The 22,389-nt window shown below is 38.0% G+C and overlaps 1 protein-coding gene across 50 annotated transcripts in view; it reads right to left on the reverse strand.

Moving 5' to 3' along the window:
• Positions 1-3,407: 3,407 nt before the first annotated feature.
• Positions 3,408-22,389, reverse strand: part of Dscam1 (Down syndrome cell adhesion molecule 1) — a 75,868-nt gene continuing 56,886 nt past the window's right edge. For 38 of the 50 annotated variants that reach the window (XM_089731601.1, XM_089731604.1, XM_089731605.1 and 35 more), the window contains 14 exons: positions 21,037-21,188; positions 20,267-20,349; positions 19,416-19,592; positions 17,833-17,897; positions 17,650-17,751; positions 16,049-16,246; positions 15,093-15,272; positions 13,065-13,163; positions 11,563-11,735; positions 10,609-10,722; positions 8,661-8,799; positions 7,939-8,097; positions 6,183-6,243; positions 3,408-5,161 (listed from right to left, as the gene is read on the reverse strand). In XM_089731601.1, coding sequence (XP_089587727.1) covers positions 5,080-5,161; positions 6,183-6,243; positions 7,939-8,097; positions 8,661-8,799; positions 10,609-10,722; positions 11,563-11,735; positions 13,065-13,163; positions 15,093-15,272; positions 16,049-16,246; positions 17,650-17,751; positions 17,833-17,897; positions 19,416-19,592; positions 20,267-20,349; positions 21,037-21,188 — 1,784 coding nt within the window. In that variant the 3' untranslated portion in view covers positions 3,408-5,079. Of the gene's footprint in view, positions 5,162-5,721; positions 5,738-6,182; positions 6,244-7,938; positions 8,098-8,660; positions 8,800-10,608; positions 10,723-11,562; positions 11,736-13,064; positions 13,164-15,092; positions 15,273-16,048; positions 16,247-16,274; positions 16,449-17,649; positions 17,752-17,832; positions 17,898-19,415; positions 19,593-20,266; positions 20,350-21,036; positions 21,189-22,389 lie in introns of all 50 variants that reach the window. The other 12 variants (XM_089731644.1, XM_089731642.1, XM_089731635.1 and 9 more) reach the window with 3 other exon arrangements.

Consider the following 22,389-nt stretch of genomic DNA (forward strand, 5'->3'; position numbering starts at 1 on the left):
CTACTCATAGTAAAATGATATTACACAAAAATAAAAATGAAAATTTTCAATTTAAAAAATTTAATTCATTTGCTGTGCTGTCTTATTGACGTCTTATAACGTTATTACGTCACTATTCAAATATTGGACTTTTTGGCGGGAACGGGAGGAGTGAAGTTGTGTGATTTGTTTTATTTTGTCTATTTAGTGTTTTTTCAGGTTTAAATATGCAATAACGGTAGTTTATTAACTGTCTAATATCTGTGTAAGTGCAAAAATGTGGGAAAATGAAACAAAGCGGCTGGATGTAACTTCTCGGGATCCAAAAAGTCTACTGAAAAAATCTCAGTAAATGACCACCATTTTACTGAGATTATATTTCATTCATTATCATCTCATCTCATTTAATTTGATTTCATCCCGGTTGATCAATGTCTCAAATTAATCATCTTCATTTCATTTTATTTTATACATATTATCATTTTTCATTAAAATATGAATGTAAATTAAAATAAGACTTGACCTAAAAGTCTTAGTTACCAGGTCATAAAATCCCTTAAAAAACTATTCAAATATTACATGACATATTATGTGTATGTGTATGTTCACTATTTTAGGATGTCTCCAGTTGCTGAATCGAGTCTTACCAACAATTTTTTAAATACGTAACATTTTACACAGTGCAAATTATTGGCGTTAAGTTAACATGCATAATACGACACAGTTACAACTGAACTGTTTTTATAAATTGAACTAAAAGGGTTTCTTCGGGAGCTTCAATTTTCCAAAATTGTCTACACCAGGGCTGTCGAGACAACGACTCGCGGGCCGCATATCACCCGCGGCTTGTTTTCATGCGGCTCCCGACGCATGTTTTTATCAGAAAATAGATTGGATATTGCATTTCTTTGTCAAAACATTTAATCAATATTTGGTATAATTTATCTTTATTCTTGTAAAACTTCATTCCAATGACATCATGTAAAAGTGAAGCTATATTTTAATATTATTGGGAGAATCCCCGGAAAGTATTGTTTTTGAAATAATTTTTTTCTGCGGCCCTCCAGCTTTTGTATTAAATTGAATAAGCCTGAAAAGGTATGTTGATTGGACTGCCCTGGTCTACGCGATCATAAATCATGTATTGCTGAAGATAATCATAAATGTATAACTCGACCAAGCTAAGTTTGCACCTCACTGGAATGCGGCGCCCCACCCGCTTCCCCACTCACCTTCTCGCAATCGCCCGCGCCCTGTCGCGTTAGTATGGTTAGCCATAGATAATACACATCGGTTAGCATCTTTGTCGCCGACACGCGTCATACGAGTTTTCTTCTCTCTATCCGTTGAATTTTGAATTTTTGAACTTTTTTTGTTAAGTTTTGTGGAACTGCTGTTACTGAACGGTTAACTTAATTATTTTTTTACTTCGAGTGGTTTGTTGTGGGCAACAAAAATGAAAGGAAAGATAATACACAGTGAAGGGAGAAACATAATACTGAAAGTATTGAAGTTTTTCGAAGAAGAAAAAGCTAATATTAGGATGACCTATCCGGTTGATAAAGTTATTCAGCGAACTTGTGCCGCAACCGGCATATCTAAGAGGATGCTAATGAATATAAAAAATGAGGCCAAACAATTATCCCAGCCAGCTGCTTTACCAGCATCACGTTCTTCGCCACCTCCTCCTTCTTCGCCACGTCCAAGTACTAGTGCCCAATTAAGTCCACCCAAATTATTGACACCAGGTAAAAAACGCAAACAATGTCCTAGATAAATTATACTTGACAGTTTCGACCTCTGTGCTCTGAGGAATATTATTCTCATTTTATACCGTCAGAAAAGAATCCCAACCTTAAATAAAATTCTCAAGATTGCAAAACGAGATCTGAATTATGAATATAATTATCTTGTTATTACTAGAGAGAGAATATAATTATTACTAAACGAGAATTAGGTATTACTGAGCAATTGGGATACAAATTTAAAAAGTGCTAGAACGCCCGGGTGGTCTTAATACAAAAATCCGATATCGCTGCTTGGAGAGCTCGCTCACTTCAGCGAAAGAAAGAGAACAATGACTTTGGCGCTGACAATAATCGGTTACGTAACTAGGTAAAACCTGGATACATTCACATTATACAGTGAGTAAGTGCTGGTAAAATAGCACCGATAGCAGCATTAAAAAATATAAATCCAGGTCAACGGTGGATTATTGTTCAAAGAATTTTACAAAATGGCTTCAAGAAAAATTGATACCAAACATGCCATTAAATGGGATTGTGGTCATTGACAACGCACCACAATCGACCCAAAGCGAAAAGGCACCAATAAGTGCATCTCTAAAGGGCGAAATGCAAGAATGGCTACGCGCTCATAACGTGACCTTTGAAGAAAATATGACCAAGAGGGAATTGTATCAAATTATACTAAGAATCAAACCACGAAAAAGATATGTTTTCCACGAACTTTTGAATACACACGGCCACAAAGCTCTGCGTCTACCACCCTATCATTGCGATCTAAATCTAATCGAATATAATTATATGGAATTTGGTGAAACAGAGGGTGGCAGACAAAACGTATACCAGTCGGAAAAAGAAATTGAAAAACGCGGGACGCTATAAATTCAATCATACCTGCCGATTGGAGGAAAGAGGTAACGTATACACATTATCAAACAGTTTTTTTTAACTAACCCTAAACTCAACGATTAACATATTAATTAAAATTATTGTCTAATTTTAACTATAAATTGTATAGGTACAAATTAATAATTAGGTTGACAATGTAAATGCAAGCTTATAAAAAATCGGATTCTAATGAAATATTTTTTAGGTGAACCGCGTCGAAGGCTTTAGCGCCAATACTAGGAGAGTGACCACCGCGAGGATATAAATATACAAGAATTAAAAGATTCTTGGAGATATTTCTTGGAGAAAAAGCAAGTGATATGATGAGTCTTCTTAATTATAGTTATCCCAATTTTTTGTGTATATTCTAATATACCTATGTATAATAGTGTTGTTAAAAATAATAAATGCAAAGTAAAATCTAACAAACATTTGTTTACATTTTTAAAGTCATAGCGAATGCTTCTTTCAGTACTTACATAAGCGGCAGTGTGAAGTTAACCGATGCGAGGTGCCAACTTAGCTTGGTGGAGTTGTATTTTTTTATTGCCTTTGTAGGCAGACGAGTATACGGCCCACCTGATGGTGAATGGTTACCGTCGTCCATGGACTTCAGCAATGCCAGGGGCAGGGCTAAGCCGCTGCCTACCAATTTATACAAGATTTATTTTTTATTTCTTATACTTTATTTATAATTTATACAAGAACATCAAAAAGAGCGATTAATCAATAGATAGACTAAGCGCATTTCGTTTAACTGTGGGTCTATAATTTATAATATAAAATCAAAACTCATTTGACGCTCAAGTAGTTTATTAAACACATTTCAAACACTTTGGTACAATTAGATGCGGGTAGCCATATCGCTGTGTAATACTTCCGATAAGCGGGCAAAACTCACATTATTTAGTGAAAACCTAATTCCAAACACATTTCCAGCGCGTTATCAATACCTATAGGTTAATTTTATAAATATTATTTAATTAAAACATCAGATTCGAATATTTCAATTTAATTCACATTAAAATTTCGTAAATCTTATTCCGAAAGGTTCAATTGGAAGTTTAAGAGAAGATATCGTTTACTAGGAAGTAGCGAGAGCCTAACTACAAGCCTACGTTGCGATGCTCGACGACATTGCGTAACATTTACGAGAAACATCTAGAAAACGACGAATGTCTTTCAACTAGACTTAGAATAGAAGAAGAAAGTTACGATTATAATCCATAAAATACATCTTACCGCTAGAATAATAATATGAAAAGTATTTAAAATTCCGTGTAGCAGCAGTAATTTTATTTTTGTGTTCCATGTATTCTATGTCATAAGGACCGGTCCTATAGTCCATATACATATTGCATAATTGTGAGTACGTTTATTTGTTGTGACAGTTACGATTACTATCCTAAAAATTGATTGATTAATTTCATATTATGATCATATTGAGTAACATTAATGACTAACTAGCTACAGATTACATATTTCTTTGACAAAAAAGTTGATTAATAGTATCAAATTATAGCTAATCTTAATCTAAATAGTATACGCATAAATGCGAGTGAAAACAATATAACTAATAAATGACACATGTTGGCAATAACGTAAATGGTAAAAAGCGCCAAGAAATATAACATCAAAGAGGAAGCATTGTAACAACCTGTAAGTTGTGGTACATAATATTAATTTAAATAATGATCGCGTTAGTATGTATGTACCTAGCAAATAAAAAGGGAAAATTAAAATATCACATAAACACCTAAATGTTGAGCTTAATTGAAATCAGCATAATTCCGAGAAAAAAAAAATTGACTCCGAAATCCGTCTTTTGTAGTCTGACAATCTGTATTAAAATTAAGCTAAACAAATAAGACAAATTAATCAGGTTAACTCAACACAGTGATCCTATAATAAATATGCCTCAGCCAGGTTCGTAGGATGTGTGAGCCTATTGGGTTGGGTAAAAAAACACGCCACCTAATTACATATTTATGCAAATATAAAATTTGAAATAACTACCACAACCATGATTTTCAGATGCATATGGTAACCCTAAATTGGTGACGTGTTGATGTCTACAGAGGGAAGGTGCTAATTTGTACATACCTCAGCCTGGGCAATGTTTATTTAGGTCAACTAATTAAACTAACAATATGTAATTGGCACAAGTGTGCGCGTCGAAATTATTACAACTAAGAAATACAGTTCCAGCCAACTAAGTTGGGATAATCAATGACAAACATAAACCAGTGCGACACACGAAAGGTAGATTTGGCACTACGATTACCATCTTGCTGATAGCATGAAAGTCTTCTATAGCAAAGCATACTTTCTAGAAAAAGCAGGTTATATGAGGTGAAAGCTATATGATAATATCGACTAGTATCAGCAAGAAGGTAATGGACCAATCATGTAGAAAATGAGAGTAGAACGTGTGTCGCGTCGCATGGGAACTGTGACGGCTTACAGATTACACTGCCACAGTATCGTAGGCTGTGAGTCCCCCCCGCCCGTGGACTGCTTGCTGGGGGATTGGGGTGGCTGCTTCTGGTCTGTAATTTTTGTAATAATCACGTTAACACATTATTTTAATTTAAATACTTCAAACCTAATTGCCACTTCTACAATCTAAGTATATTTAGTGATTTTTTTAAAAACTTAAACAGGCTTTTATTTATAAACTGGTTATAAACGGCAAATTAAATGGGTTAGGTAATTTTGGTAAAGAACGCAAACAAACGATTGCAACAGACTTTGCTTAAATTTGATGCTACAATGTAGAAGCTACTAGTTCAAACGTTGTTTATCGGTCGAAATAGGGTCACTAGGGATGTCAAATTAATATTATATATATTTGTGAATATATTATTTAATTATAACAATAAAAGCTCAGTGCGCAGACAAACGTAGGTCTTGTAAATAAAACTTGCCATGCCTTCAAGTTACGGGGCAACACAGTATAAAAACGGTACAGACAGCAAAAAGAAAAGTTGTATCCTTTATCCAGAGAAATAAAACAAAACAGATCATGAGGGTTAGCCACAAAAGTTAGACATTAAACATAAAATCCAGGCAAAGGGATAAATATAAAAAACGTTTCGTTTCAACATACATTGACTTACTGTTTCCTGTAGACGACGGATGCAGAACATAACACATGCTTTATTACGAGCTTCGACTAGTTTACAAAATGCATTTCAATTGATCTATGATATATTCTTGCTAGCGCACACACAAGGAGTCGGCTTCCGCAGAGGCTGTGTGTGAACTACTCACTATACTTAAGTTTGCTACGAAACCATAACATTGGATTTAATGTTTAGGTATTATATAATTATAGTCTGAATGTAGTAGGTAGTTAAAGGTTTGGCATTTGTGTAGCAATTCACCCAATAGTATTACGATTTTTTTTTTGGAAAAATGAATTTCTTTAATTTTAGGTTATAGAACCGATAAGTGATAGTAATTGATTTTTCTTTGATCTTACAACACTGTGCGTACTGTGATTTTGGGATTATTTGGAGTGTCGATAATTGGGTGTAAAGTGCTCTTAAGAGGCCTGTTGGAACTGACCTGTCAATGAGTTTCCTCATTTCCTCGCTGTGCAAACCGTCCTTGGCAGTGTGGGCCCTGACTGTAACAACACACAAGTCACGACGCGCTCTACACTACTTGTGAGACCTGGAGCTCGCCCTACCACTACTTTGACTAGTAAGAGAAACTATCTCGTGTAATAACCACAACACCACATTTGATAAAACTATTATTGAAGTGAAACTTCTAATGAAACTTCCAATAAGGTTGTGTTAAGCTTTTAACGCTACCATGGAATAGAAAGAGACAGAGCGAAAGTTAATGCGTGGCATTTAAACGCATGCGCGTAGTATACCTGTTACAGGCCAGCGCGGGCGTTAGCAACGTAGCGTCCAATATTTTAATGATGTATTTAAAAATTTAAATATATTATATATTATAATATAAATGTTGAAGATGTCGCATCTCTTATACACAGCATTCCCTATTACAAGAGCAATCTGATTTAAGGGTGAAAAATTAAGAAAACAACAATACTACACATCGAAAAAGAAGTTTCACATCATTCACGTGCACCAAGTTGCACGCGCACCGTTTTTTACCAGTACTGGTATTATTGTCAAACTCGCATATATGCTTTATGTTTGTAGTTATCTCACGAAATAATTTCATTCAAACTAACTATAATCTACCAAACGATTTGATAGAATACCACAGACACATTAAAGCGTTTAGAAAATGAATTTGTAAAATTTTAAATAATTAATATGTACTTAGAATGCCTTGGAAAAATTAAATTTAGAAACCTTTTATGTGATTTTAAACATTACATTATAGTTAATTTAGTTTATGTTTAATTTTGCCAAGATGAAAATATAAAATAAAGAAAATTTGAAGAAATATACGAAATTACAAGTATTAAGCCAATTAGAAAGAAAGTTGATTTCGAAGCTGATTTCTTATTTTGATTTTGTTAAAAGAACATAAATATTGCATGCTGTAAGTCACAAATATTAAAAACAAATAGATAATACGACTAAAGTCTAAAAAAAGTTACCGTCTTCTGTTCAGGTCACACCCGGGGGCGCATGTATCAATTAGACAATTAGCGTTTTGTCAATACAAGAAAATCTATGTGTTGTTCGAATGAAAAAATGAAAAATGAGTATACTTAGGTTAGTCATACTTTTTGTCATTGAATTCATTTGTGCAATAATAAAAGCTTCAAATAGCTTATTGCTGCTGTCACAATCTTGTAAAACCTTAATGTCTACAAGCTTTTACGTAAATCATTTGCGGTATGACATAGACATTATTGTAATCTTAATTTAAGTGCATCTGTAAAAAGCGTCTACTTATAATATAATAATATGATACTTATGCGCACACTATACGCAATGCAAATCTAAAAAGTATGACAAATTTGATCGGGTACCTGTCAGAAGAATGTTTGATTTCATTTGTTATTATTATACGGATAAATAATGAAGCAAGTAATTACGTGAACGTAGCTCATTAAATTTCATATTCTTAATATATCACTGTATAATAAAATTAAATTAATATATATATTTTGAAGTTTGGAGAGGTGTACATTTATTTATTGTAAAATTTCGGAAAAAATTACTAGCCAGAAGTGGTCAGAAAAAATTACAACATTTTTCAAAAACAAATTACAATTTTCGTAGTGGACGTTTTATATTTGGAGATGTTGACAAAATTATATTGGAAGTAAGGAATAAAGTATGAGGCGATGTCGGAGGCTTCCCTAAGCTGACTGAGCGGTAGTACGTACCCGGATAGTTTCGTGGCTGGTCGCATTCTGCTTCGGAGATCTCGTTGGAGTCCTTGCTCTCGTTGAAGGAGGAGGAGCAGTTGTTGTCGTTGTTGGTGTTGCGGGGCGGCGGCGGCGGGGGCTCGGGGGAGCCACACTTGCGGGTGCCTGCGGGGTTCACTGTTCCTACATAATTCACTGTCACTACTACTGACGATGCCCCTCAGTACTATTTGCGCGCGGAGTTTCGAGTTCTTTGGACACATCACCAGAAAGAGAGGTGACAATTTGGAAAAGCTGCCGGTAATAGGCAAGGTATGCGGAAGAGGGCAAAAGTCCAAAGCGCTGGTCGGACCAGATACGCTCGACTCTTACTTCAGTCCATGTTGCTATCCATACAGCCGAGGATAGGCAGGAATTGCGCAGGATAATAGAGGAAAAAGTTGCTAGAGGAGGCCACGATCCTCATTGAGGATTATCGACGCAAGGGCTACTGACCCTGGACAGAGTCGTATACGAGCAAGTGAACGTCTTGATCATTAGTGGCTCATGGACATCAGCAAGCTCTACAGGATTTTTTCGAAACCTCTTTTGATAATGTTACTTATAAACCTTGTAGTGTTTGTTCATATCATAATTGGTTGGAAATAATGCTATCTTGAAACGCCTCGCGCACGGGTCGGGTCAGACGGGTCGTGCGATGACAGAGGGGTAACGTGATGGTTCATGAGGCTGTGGCTCACCAATGCTGGGACGGGAGCCGTAGTGGTCGGAGTAGGGCGTGCCGTATGCGCCGGTGTACTGCTCGTCCTCGGGGGCGCAACAGGCGGGCTCGTCGTACTCTGGGCCGCACGCATACATCGGACGCGAGTAGCGGGCACGCTGCATAGTTATTTACACATATTTAACCATTTGACTGCCGTGTAGGTCGCCGGTGCCCTCCCTACACGGCGCACTGAAGTAATTACTGATGGTAGGATCTTTTGTGAGTCCGCGCGGGTAGGTACCACCACCCTGCCTATTTCTGCCGTGAAGCAGTAATGCGTTTCGGTTTGAAGGGTGGGGCAGCCGTTGTAACTATACTGAGATCTTAGAACTTATATCTCAAGGTGGGTGGCACATTTACGTTGTAGATGTCTATGGGCTCCAGTAACCACTTAACACCAGGTGGGCTGTGAGCTCGTCCACCCATGTAAGCGAATAAAAAAAAAATGTCGATTTCTCTCTTCGATCTTCTTACTAAGGCGCCGGAATATCTAGTATGAATTTAGAATAAATCTATTTCTAAGAAACCTTAAAGACTAAAACGGTACATTAACAAACAAAGGAAGGTGAAGTTAGGCAATTCAGGCGCTCAGTAATAGAAATCGACATAATTACTTCAGTGCGCCGTATATATTTTTTTTGTATTTTTTTTATTACTTAAATGGGTGTACGAGCTCACAGCCCACCTGTTTTTTTATTTTTTTTTATTGCCTTTGTAGGCATACGAGTCTACGGCCCACCTGAGGGTGAGTGGTTACCGTCGCCCATGGACTTCAGCAATGCCAAGGGCAGAGCCAAGCCGCTGCCTACCGTTAAGTGGTTACTGCAGCCCATAGACATCTACAACGTAAATGCGCCACCCACCTTGAGATATAAGTTCTGAGGTCTCAGTATAGTTATAACGGCTGCCCCACCTTTCAAACCGAAACGCATCACTGCTTCACGGCAGAAATAGGCAGGGCGGTGGTACCCACCCGCGCGGACTCACAAGAGGTCCTACCAACAGTTTTTGGTTTCATTCCAAATTTAAATACAGCCGATCTATTAGACAGTAAATTTAAGACATGTTTAGAATTAAAGGCGTTATAATGCTTTTAATTTCATTCAGTCGTAAGAAAATGATAAATTTTCTACAAAAAATTGTTGTATCGCAGGTATCCCTTAATTTGTATTTAATATGTATTTTATGAATTCAACTTATCATTAGAGCTTCCATTCAAACCAATAGAAAATCAATCGATTTTCTGACCGTCCTTCCCTCTCTCTATAAATCCTAAGGACTTGATTCAAGCGAGCATTTACAAGTGACCCCTCAGCTGTATCCGTCTTGCCAATTTCGGTCACAAAGCTATGTTGTACTTCGGTTTAACAAGGATCGAAGCTATTCGAATCCAACTGGACTTAGTCCTTTTCGATCCTGGGTAGCCAACGGCATCACATCGTGACGTTTATTTAATTGCCCTTACAGCTTTAGTAACAATTTTATAGCACATGAAATATGAGGTTGTCTTCTATGCTATTTAAAAACGACCTTATTTGGTATGCCTGAAAAACATATTTCCAAAAAAATCGATGCTAAAACATAGAGTTAGAGCAGACTTTTATTAAACACTAGCTGATCCGGCAGACTTTGTAGTGCCTCAATCGATAAATAAAATACCTAAACTTTTGTATAAAATAAACTTAAAACAAACAAAAGGAATCCGTCCAACAGGGGACACATCAAAGGAAAAACAAAATTGTTATTTTTATTTAGTTCCGAGCATTTCCATATTTGTTTACCTTTTAAACATTCTCTGGACTTCCACAAATAGTTCAGGATCAAAATTAGCCAAATCGGTCCAGCCGTTCTCGAGTTTTAGCGAGACTAACGAACATTTTTACATATGTAGATAGAAGATATGATATTCAAGTTGAAGTGCTTACGTATTGGTCCTCTTCAGCGCAGGTGGCCGGGTCGTCATATTCGGGAGCGGTGGAGTAGATGGCGCTCTGTCCCCCTTGCGAGTTCTTGCGGGCGTAACGGCTGTTGGCGCGCGGCTGATCGAATGTTTACAAATCAATCGATTTCACTATTATCGATATGGTTATGGAATCGATTGAGATTTATTAAGATTAAGATATACTTTATTAACAATCATATTTAAAATTTTACTTAAGTAAATATACATTTATTATCTAGGTATGCAGCATGATAAGGGAACATGGTACGCCGATCACACATAATATGGGACAAGGGCAAGATTTAGGTAGTGTTGTGTTTGCGAGTATTATAGAAAGCTTCAATTAATCTTTAAAAACCTTAATACAGTGCAACATCGATATAACAAATCGGGAGGGAACAAGTAAATTCGTTATATCAAGTAATTCTGGGGTTTGTTATATTAAGGTTAGGTTGGTCTACCATTCGTTATAACGAGGTAAAAAAATATAGTTTTATTCACCTCAACATTACGAACTCATATTGTTATAGAGAGTGAACAATTTCTACTAATAAGTGATAACACATTTTTATCAAATTACTGTATGTATTTTCTATTTAAAAACAATTAGGTAGGTAACAATTATTCTCAAACCTACCGAGACTGATTTATATACCAAATCATATTGGTGGGAATGTTATATAAAGGTTGACAAAATTCGTTAATTAGAGGTATTTACACTTTTTATGATATTTGAAAATTTGTTATAAAGAGGTTGTTTGCAAGAAATCTTGTTACATTGACTCTTATGGACAATTTAAGGGGATAACGAAGAATTTGTTAAATCGAGGAGGTTCGTTATATTAAGGTTGCACTGTATTTAAAAAAAAGTCACGAAAGTTGTTTATTGTCACTTCTGTTTACAATACTATCGTGTTATAAATACAGGCTCACTTACCATGCTCTGGGATCCAGCTCGTGAGTGCGCGGGATGGTGAGGGTGAGGGTGAGCGAGAGTGCCGGCGTGAGCGGGGTGGTGATGGGGGAACGCCAATGCCTTGCTCGGGTCCATTTCCTCGCGGAAACCTAGCAGGTGGAACGTGGCGTATGGGCAGATTTCATCTTCCATGCCTGAAATAATGAAAGATGTAATTAGTATTTCCATACCTGTGAAAGCTTTGAATCAATCTACTCCTTTCTTTTAGAAATTCAAGATATACTCTTTGCGATATTAATTAATAATGCCATTAACGTAGATTTATTTATTAGTCGAAATTTTAATTAAATGAATTATAATTTATATCTGCGCCTGTTTAAATAAGCCCGTTGACTCGAGAGTACTTTCGTAAAAGATAAATCGTGTTTTTTACAAAACAAATTAAAAATAGTACCAAATTGTTTTGAAAATTACTTACACTGATGCACATACGTCACACACAGATCAAATTATTGAAGTTTACAATTAAGCTCGCGTTGTAAATCCAATTTCAAAATTGAATGAATGAAGAAGCAAAAAATAACTGGGTTAGTTTTTAATAAAAAAATATAATACGAACGTATATATATGTGTATAATATAATAAACGTTATAAGTGGTTATATATATAGATAATTAATATAATACCAACTAATGTTATACTAATGCTATACTTACTATTTGGCAGACAGTGTTAATCCAATTTTAATGTACCAGAGCTGGACTATTGTATATTTAACTAATTTGAGTTCTTGATATTTTAAATAAAGACTGATTAGGTAACCTTTGTTTAACGAAGCTTTTGGTAAATATTTCTTCCGAACGATATTACATGAGGAATGCGTGTTACAACCGCAGCATATTATTATTTTTCGTATAAATTACAATAGGTTGTGTTCTAATCAATCTTTTTTTAAAATAAAATTATGAGTTTTTAGCTAATTACTACAGCGAAGCAAGCATAGCAATTGAAGCCAACATACCTATTTCAAGTGAGCCGAACATAAATAGTATCACATGAATTTTTCTTAGGGTGGTTTGTTTTAGCTTTAGAGTAGACTTTATTATTGGGTTTAAATAAACTTCTTAGTAATATATGTTAAAGGAAACACAAAATTAACTCTACGCGGATCGATGAGTTCGGTGTTTACTTGAAACTTGTACTGAGAATCTTAAGGCCACTCCACATTTTAATCGAGAATCAGGGCGCGATCTATAGACGAAAACTCGAAGTAAGAGTTTCTCATTGGCGGCTATACGTCAAACATCGTAGAGCAGGTTGTGAATTTGCGTGAACTGTGTTAGTCATCCTTTAACGCAACGTCAAATTCACGGGCGTGAATATGCGTGAACTGTGTTAGTCATCATTCAACGCAACGTCAAATTCACGAGTGTGAATATGCGTGAACTGTTTTTAGTCCGAGCGCGATTCTCGACTGAATGTGGAGCAGTCGGAATACCCGTTGAAGCCTGCCGAGTACTGACCTGTGGAGATGGTGTCGCCGGAGCCAGCCCTGCGTAGGTGGGCACGCCGCACGCGCTCGTAATGGTGACGACGCGGGTCCCAGGTCGAGTGAGCGCCCACTGAACCACACTACCGGGTTACGGCTTACGCATGCGCTACTACTATACTACATCCACCTCGCGACCTCATCTCACGCTATATTTATCTATTCATTTTCTAATCTCACGCTGGCAGACAAGAACACTGTTTAACCCTTTGACTGCCACGTATGTCACAGCGGTGCCCTACGCGGCACACTGAAGTAATTATGTATATTTCTGTTACTAAACGCCTGGGTTGCTTAACTTTGCCTTCTTCTGTTTGTTAATGTATGTTTCAATATTTTAGGTCACTTAGAAACATTCATTCTCAGTATCGACGGATTAACCTCTTCATTGCGCCGCGTAGGGCACCAGTGACCTACATGGCAGTCAAAGGGTTCAACGTATCCGTCATCAGTGCTATTAACATTGCTATCAGGCTGGCAATCATGAGCACCTGTGAATACACTCAGCGGTACTTTCACAATATATCTTAAAGGAAAACTGATATGATAGTGCTACATGCTAATTCAATTTTGACACGAGAGGCACTCTTGATAGTAAGTACTGTGCCGAAATAAGTGCATATTTCATTACTACTAAAAATGTTGCTATTTCATTTTATATATCTTGACTGTTAATTAAATGTAATTTTTGAATTCTATGTTTTAATTTCGCACTGTGAGATGAAATCGTGATTTAAAACGTGGCCTCTGTTTTACCAAGAGTTTCCATAAAGTAATAATCGAACATATTATTGTGGAATAGTAAAAATAAGAAATGAATTGGCAAAGGGATGACCGTCGTAAACAATAAAAAAGCTCGTAGAGAAAAAGGTACATGTAAAAGCTTAAGATGGAGCGAAAGTGTAAAAATTAAAAATAAATGCAACGTCACATTAAAAACTGCAAAATATATTGCTGTAGCTACGTTGCAGCTAATGGTATGAGTATCCAGCACCTTAATGTCGAACTTAATGATAATAATGACAACACCAACCTCGTTAATTACCTCCACCATGGCAGTTCACCATTCCCTTACATGTTTTTAAATAAATAATTACAATATAATTTTGTTATTAATTTTGATGATTTCGAAAATGTTTAAGAAGGCACATTGTTTCAAGCTGACGATAATTTATAAAGTAACTAGCAGAGAACTAACATTTTATAAATCGAAATAAGTAAATTAGACAGTTTTCGAGTGAAAACCAAGTTCTTATTTTTGAACGATCCTACCATACAAATAATTGGCACAGTTTCCCCCTAAAAAACAATTACTTTGTTTGCATCCATGGTCTAACTGGTAATACGCTAAGAGTACTTGAAAGATGGGGCCTAAATGGTCTGGTACACATTTTTTTTAGTTAGTAATAATGTCCTTACACATGATTGTCACAAAGAAAAAGCATCGTGTAATAAAAATGAATTATATATATCGTATTGTGACCCCACATTGTGTTGAGTATTTCTCCTGTAAAGTAGTCTTGCATTCTGGTTTGTAATGTGGGACAGCCTGTGGGTTAACGCGGCCTTATGGTGAGAGGCGGCATTAACCTTGTATTGTCTACAGAAGCCCGTATAGCTATTGGAATTACAGTACAAAATCAGGACCTTTCTATCCACTTATATAAATAAATATAATATCTATGTATGAAGTTTTTTTTACACTATAAGATCTGTGGTACAATACTACCAACGTAGAGGCGTCGCGGGGTGAGTTGAAAGGCTATTTAGTTTAAGAGGCGTTTCGGTTAATACGCAATTAAAGGTCCGTTTTATTTGCTATTAAGTATCAACGATTTGATGTTTTTAATTGAATTCCAATTATGTTTACTCCATTCAAATAGCTGACGAAGTTTTTTCTTATCATGATATTTATTCCAAATGTCCTGTAAAGTTGTAAACAATGTAACTTAAATATTCTTTGACCTGTCAAAATGCAAGGCGCATAGTGCGGTGTACTCACTGATGACGGCCTGTCGCTTGACGCGGTCGCACGTGTTGTAGTTGGAGCCGGGCACGGGGGGCAGCTTGCGGTTGGGGGGCGCGATGTAGCCCAGCTCGTCGCGCAGTCCGCCGCGCTTGTCCAGCGTGCCGCCCGCGCCGCCGCCCAGCGCCGCCTGCGACGCGTTGTACACCGCGTCATCTGCGTCACACACGCACACACTGCCTACAGCTACTCCGCGACAAACAGACGCCCGCCTTCCCACCTATGCTGATAGCTTTAAAAGGCTATTTCAGCTGTGGGAAGTGTTGCTAACACTGGCCCTAGCAAGAGCAGTGCTTCGCAGAATCTACCACCGGATCGGAAACGCGACCCACTGAGAAGATCCGGCGAGAAACTCAGTGGGCTGTCTCATGGGTTAATTTACTCGTCGAGTCCTTCGTTGCAAGCGACGGATTCGGCGAGGACGGTGACCGATGCTTGAGGTACCTAAAAGCGCTTTATCCGTAATTACGTGTTTAAGACCTCTGCCACACTGCGCACGCGCTATCGGAACGAACCGTGATGCAATCTACATATTGTATAAGTGGACGTCTATATGTATATTCTCAATACACTTCGAAACTCTCCGAGAGTATTAAGCGGTAGGTAGCGGCTTGGCTCTTCCCCTGGCATTACTGATGTCCATGAGTGACGGTATCCACTTACCATCAGGTGGGCCCTAAAAAAAAACGGCTGGACAAATTTCGATGAAAGGGAATTTTATTAAAGGATCGTCGTGGCGGGTGATGCTGTGATCTTTGGAAGCGATCGGATCACAGATCGACTAGTAAAGCGGGCCGGATTTAGGACTAGTATTTAATGAAATTTAAGCAGAATAAATATAATACAATGACTTCAAAATCGATGTGTTGATGATTAAAATATAAGAATGGTTAAATAAAATGAAAAGCGGTGATCGGTGCCGCCATACATACAATACGCATCCTTCTGACCTCGCAGTCGGTGGGGCGTGTTCCTGCGAGCCAGAGTGAGACAGATGACCACGACTCCCACGACGAACACGACGATGGTGGCCAAGATCGGCACCAGGACTTCGGGCTCCAGCCACGCCCGCACCCAGGGCGGGAGTTCCTTGTCGCCGTCAGCATTGCCCGGCAGCGGAGCGATGGTGCCTACCAACAACAATCCGCACGTGTTTACCTTTATGTTGGTCCCGGGCGCCCCGGACGACGCACACCACTACGATGGCGATGATGATGACCAGAATGGCTGCGACGACGGGCACGATAAGGTTCAGGTGCGAGAGTATTATCTTGAGGGTCTGTTCGGCGCTGAGGTCGTTGCCCCCCGCGTCGCGTGCGGGCGCGATCGTACCTGAAATGCAAGCCGCCATCTTGTTATTCCGTACTTACGATCACAATAAAACAGAACAAAAAGGAAATTGGCGATGCATTTCAGGTACGTGTAAAATACTATACCAATTTTTTTTTTTATTGCTTACTATACCAATTATATTCATTCGTATAGTATGATATTAGCAAGGCAAACAAAATATACGTAGGGTTGTTAAGCGGAATGTGATGGGTTAAATTCAGTAAGGTATATTTGGTTAAAAAGGTTAAAAAAACAAAACCCACAACTTAATTAAAACTATGCTTAAAGTTTAATCTCTCTATTTTATTGTCATTATATTCGTTCCAAATACTGCAGTTTTCGTGGTCACGGACGACGGAGTCGATTCGTCGGAAATAATATAATGATAGTAAAAACGTGACATTAAAAGTAGTTTATAAGTTTTTGCTTAAAGTAATTTTAAGTAAAAGTAGTTTTAAACCGTTGAGCGCCATGACGGTCTCCACAGGGACGTCAAAAACTAGGATGGGGCCTTTGGGCACACAAGAATTTGAGGCCCTTTTGGAAAGTAAAAAAAGCGAATTATAATAACATTTTTTTACTGAGTATGACCATTTATTATAGGTAATCAAATACAGTATGATATAATGTGTCATTAATGATATTAGAATGCTGCTGGTTTTTTGGTTACGATTTCGATAACGGTTTCTTTCGGGATTTATGTTGAGCAAAATCTTCTATTATAGGCATAGTATATTATGCCTTGTAAATACCTTCTGATTACTGATTTGTGAAAAAAGTGTAATGTGTCCGACAAAAATGTTTTGAGAATAAACGTGTGAGAGAAATTGTCGGTCTTTCGGGGCACCCTAAGAATGGCGGCCCTGGGCACGGGCCCCGTGTGTCCTTATGGTAAAGACGGTATTGGGTCTCCATGTATCAACGGCATACTTTCACCTAGAGCCGCACGCACCCCAATATAGGTACATAGAAAAAAAATTGAGATATTTTTTCGCAAATATTGTCATGAAATAACTCAAAATAATGTGGAGGACATACGAAAACAATGGCTATAATCATTATTTTACCAAACATAATGGCGGTCACTTATTGTCCTCTGCGGCACACTGGGCTAAACATAGGTTCTAGTCTGGCGTTCAACGTGTTAACAATGATCCTAATTATTAATTAAGATTCGAAGCAAATCTTATAAGCCACTAACCGCCAGTCATCGTTAGAGTCGCGAATTCGTATTCAGCCACATTGAAGCCAGCGTTGTTGTGAGCCGTGATCCTAAGCACGTACCAAGTGGCCGGCTCCAGGTCTGCAAATGAAATTCGAACGTACAGCCCTTGACGTAAGTTCGAAAATGTGCACTAGGCTTTTTTTTTTCGTTAGTACATACCGAGTACGACAAAGTTTCCTCCTGGCTTTACGGCGTTCGAAATCTGGTTCCATTCGGCGGCGCCTCTGTAAGCGATAACCGGTTTTAATATTATACCCCCTACGGGCAAGTTACGGTAGCGAATTATTCTGTGGCTTGCATCTAAAAGGGCCGAAGTAATTTTTTGTATCAAACGATATTCGATATCGCCAGTATATTGAAAAAGTTTTTTTTTTTTTTGTAAAAGGGCGGTAGTTCCTCAGCAATCTGTTAAAAGTTACTGTGTAAATAAGGCCAGTGTAGTGGCACGCTTTTATACTGTTCAGTTTTTTGTGACTCTTTGTTCTAATGCTTCATTACACACACCACACATTGCAAGAGGTTGTATATTGGACTTGGATAAATATGACTGTGGCTGAGTTCGAGACAAGTTATTAAAGTTATGAACCAAAACAAAATTTACAATTAAATAGAAAAAACAAATAATGATGATACGCTGATAGCCTTGAGAGGCTATTTCAGCTTCACCCTAACGTTTGTAGGTGAGCTCGCGGGGCTCAAACCGGAGAGTTGCTAACACTGACCCTAGCAAGAGCGGTGCTTCACAGAATCTACCACCGGATCGGAAACGCGACCCACTGAGAAGATCCGGCGAGAAACTCAGTGGGCTGTGTCTGAGGGTTAATTTACTCGTCGAGCCCTTCGTCGCAAGCGACGGGTTCGACGAGAACGATGACCGGTGCTTGAGGTACCTAAAAGCACCGTTAGTGGATCGGGAGGATCCAAAATGACGTGTTTGGGGCGACGTCGACTGCTTTCCATTCTTTCCGCAGGATCGGGAATGTAGTTACCGGCGGCCACGATGAGAGGGTTCTCGTGTCGTGCCGCTTTATCGAAGTGGCGCATCGACGCCGACTGCAGATACTTACTGATGGACTCTAACTCCAGGTCGTCATGGAGGTCGACTGATACATAAAGCATTATTGTTGCAGCAATAAAATTAAACGTGCGTAATTGTTTTTTTTGAAGCTCAGGGCTTTTTGAAGAGGTTAAAACGTATCCACAGAAAAGCAGAGGTAAGGAGTTATTTTGTATATGATACAGGTTTTAAAAATTTATAAATGCTAGTGTTCGCCAAATATGGAAAATCGACCACAATACTGACATTTAAAAACATAAATTACTATTAAATTTTTAAAGAAAAGAAAAATTGACCATTTCCAAGGCCAATTCCAATTGGTCAAGGTCCATTAGGAAAATCTAAAATCATAAAGCATGTCCATTGTAATAGAACAAAAAAAAATCGGTTGTTACACAAAGTAGAAAATTGTGTTTAAAGTCTTTGCCTATTTATCAGTGTGTACTGTAAATTTTTTTTATTGCTTATATGGATAGACGAGCTCACAGCCCACCTGATATTAAGTGATTACTGGAGCCCATAAACATCTACAACGTAAATGTGCTACTCACCTTGAGATATAAGTTCTAAGGTCTCAGTATAGTTACAACGGCTGCCGCACCCTTCAAGCCGAAACACATTACTGCTTCACGGCAGAAATAGGCGGGGTGGTGGTACCTACCCTGGTTTTGATGTCCGCACTTACTTCTTCTTGTTCTCGACGACGAAGTGGCTCATGGGGCAGCCGCCGTCGAGCCACTGCTTGAGGTGCAGGGTGACGGAGGAGGAGGCCACCTCGATGAAGTCGGCGGCGCGGGGCACGGGGGGCTTGGAGCCGCGCGTGCGAGCGATCACCACGTCCGACGCCTCGCCAGTGCCGATACTGAAACCGCGCTAACTTTAACGCAGTTGAAGTTTTCGATACTCAAGGTAATTTTTTCTTTTTTATTGCCTTTGTAGGCAGACGAGCATACAGCCCACCTGATGGTGAGTGACTTCAGCAATGCCAGGGGCAGAGCCAAGCCGCTGCCTACTAATATGCCTGCTTATATGTTACAGTGATAAGATATATGGACGAATCGAATTGTACACTATTTATTCCACCCTTTGAACCAAAGTGCAATGGTAATTTATTAGTGGTATATTTACTTTTGTGTGTCCTTAAAGAGCGAATCCCTTATCGAGCGTAAGTATTTATTTCGTGAACATGGATAATATTCTATATGAACTTTAATTATAACACCCCCCCTAACCCCCCGGCTCCAGATACGTTAGTAGTATAGCAGCAACACAAATATTGATCCAATCGATTCTATGGCTCACAAATCATCTGTTTTTAAATAAACTATCAAAACTTAGGTAGATTACGACAAACAAATAAATATATATACTATTATTAGTGCCTTGATGAGTAAATGAGCATCTTTTTTCTTTTTCTTTCCCTACTCATTCGCAACTAGCCTAAGGGGTTATTCCAGCTAACAATTATCCGTATGGACACCTTGACATTAAATCACAAAATGACCAAATCTATAGTTCCGAGATCCAACCACTCACCCATTGTAAGCTGTGACGTAAAGCTGATATCGTGATCCGCAGAATAAATTCTCAAGAGTATACGTATCGGTGCTGCTCGGGATCTGTCATTTATTTACAAAAAAAAAAAAACATTTTAAATGTATATTGAATTTATTTTTAGTTTGGGAGGAAACGGATTCCACACAATATGCCGATGGCTGTAGGTCATAGAAAACACAAGGAGAATCTCTAAGAAAAGTGGTATATTATTCGAGGCTGTTGCTAGTTGTAACCATAAAATTCACGCTCACATTAGTAGTGCACATTAGCCGTGTCCAACAGTGGGCCAGTGTGGGCTATGTTATCGTAAAAAGAGGAAATATAATTTATTTTACTAATTTACCCAGAACGGAGGTGTCTATTATATGATTATATGTAACAGAGTGTATAATCTATGGCACGTCCTATAACAATTGCCGAAGCTAGAAACTAAAGAGAATAGTATTGTATAAGAACAATGAGTATAGTCGATCATAATTTGCACAATACGGTTAAATTCGTTCTTTCGTTCATTCTTGTTCACGTGATGGCTGTCTGGAAGAGATTTATCTAAACGATCAAATGGGCTATGTAATTTGTATTTTATTCTTTGCATTTTTGTTTATTTTAAGAATACTAAGATATAATGAGAATACTACCCTATAGTATACAATGAAACGTTCTAGTAATGGCAAATGCAAAACCCGTGCGAGACACAATAAAAAAAGAAGAAACGTTGTGGATGTAGTTGAATTAAAAAATAAGAATACCTGAACAGTTTCCCAGTCTCCGAACTCCTGTTTGTAGTGGATGGTGTAGCCGGCGGCGGGGGACTGGTCCACGTCGGCGGACGGCTTCAGGCGGAGCGTCAGGGACGACACGGACGACGACGCGATGCTCAGCTGCGGCGGGAACGGGGGGGCTGCGACGCACACACTCATTACACATAATAACTATAAACTAGCGGTCCGCTGGTAGTCGGAATTCGACTATCTATATATTAATACGTGAAGCAAAAAATTTGTATCCCTTTTTACGAAAATTGCGCGGACGGAGGAGTATGAAATTTACCACACTTATAGAGAATATAGAGAAGAAGCGAACAAAGCTAATACTTTTTTAAAATTATGCATTAATAATAAATTAAATCAATAAATAAAAAAACATTACACACACTACCATGTATGTATTTGACGCACACACGCATTCATACTATTTATTTATTGTCAAACTTTTGTTATTGTTTAAGTTTGTAGTCAAATTAAGAATAGATTAAATATTGTTTGTCTTTATTAATATTTGTCTAAAGTGTAGTCTTGACGATGTCTGTGATTATACATGTATAATAGTCTTTGACAATTATGTGTCAAATACATGGGGTGCGTTCCACTAAGCGCCCACAACGATCAAAATACTCCTTTAGTCGTTCCACATAACAACCGCGGTCGTTGTGGTCGCGGCGAAAACGCCACTTATGACGTCATGACTTACGCTCACGCGAAGCCCACGACGACTCATCTAAAAAGGTGGGTCGAAGTGATCGTTGAGAAGATTAGCGGCGTTTTCAAAATTCAAACCATCAAAAATGGCGACCGTTACTTACGTTAGTACGTACGCTTACGTTACGTAAGCTTACGTTATTTTATGTGGAAAGAGATACTATCTGGAGCATTATTGCGACCTCTTAGCAAATATCCAAGTGCCGAAAAGCCGCCGAAAAGCCGCCGAAAAGACATTTTAATTATATTTGAACGTAAATTTATTAAATACACCACTAATATTAAATATAAAAGATTAAATTATAAATGTTTTCAATATGAATCGATTTAAACAATAATTAAATAAGTTTATTTTCAAGGCTTACAGATTATAACCTAACCTCTTAATTTTTTTATTAACTCGCCGTTTGTATTATTTACCTCCACGCTCAAAACGCTCTATAAATCCATTCCACTTGAGTTTACGACAGTAACGCTCACAAGCTAGTGGAATGGGAAAAATTGCGGTCGTGAGCGTGATGGTTGTGAACGCTTAGTGGAACGCACCCATGGTAGTGTGTGTAATGTTATTGATTTAATGTATTTTTATGCACAATTAAAAAAATATTAACATTCTGCACTCCT

Source organism: Bombyx mandarina, chromosome 12, assembly GCF_030267445.1.
Source record: "Bombyx mandarina strain Sakado chromosome 12, ASM3026744v2".
NCBI classification, from domain to species: domain Eukaryota; kingdom Metazoa; phylum Arthropoda; class Insecta; order Lepidoptera; family Bombycidae; genus Bombyx; species Bombyx mandarina.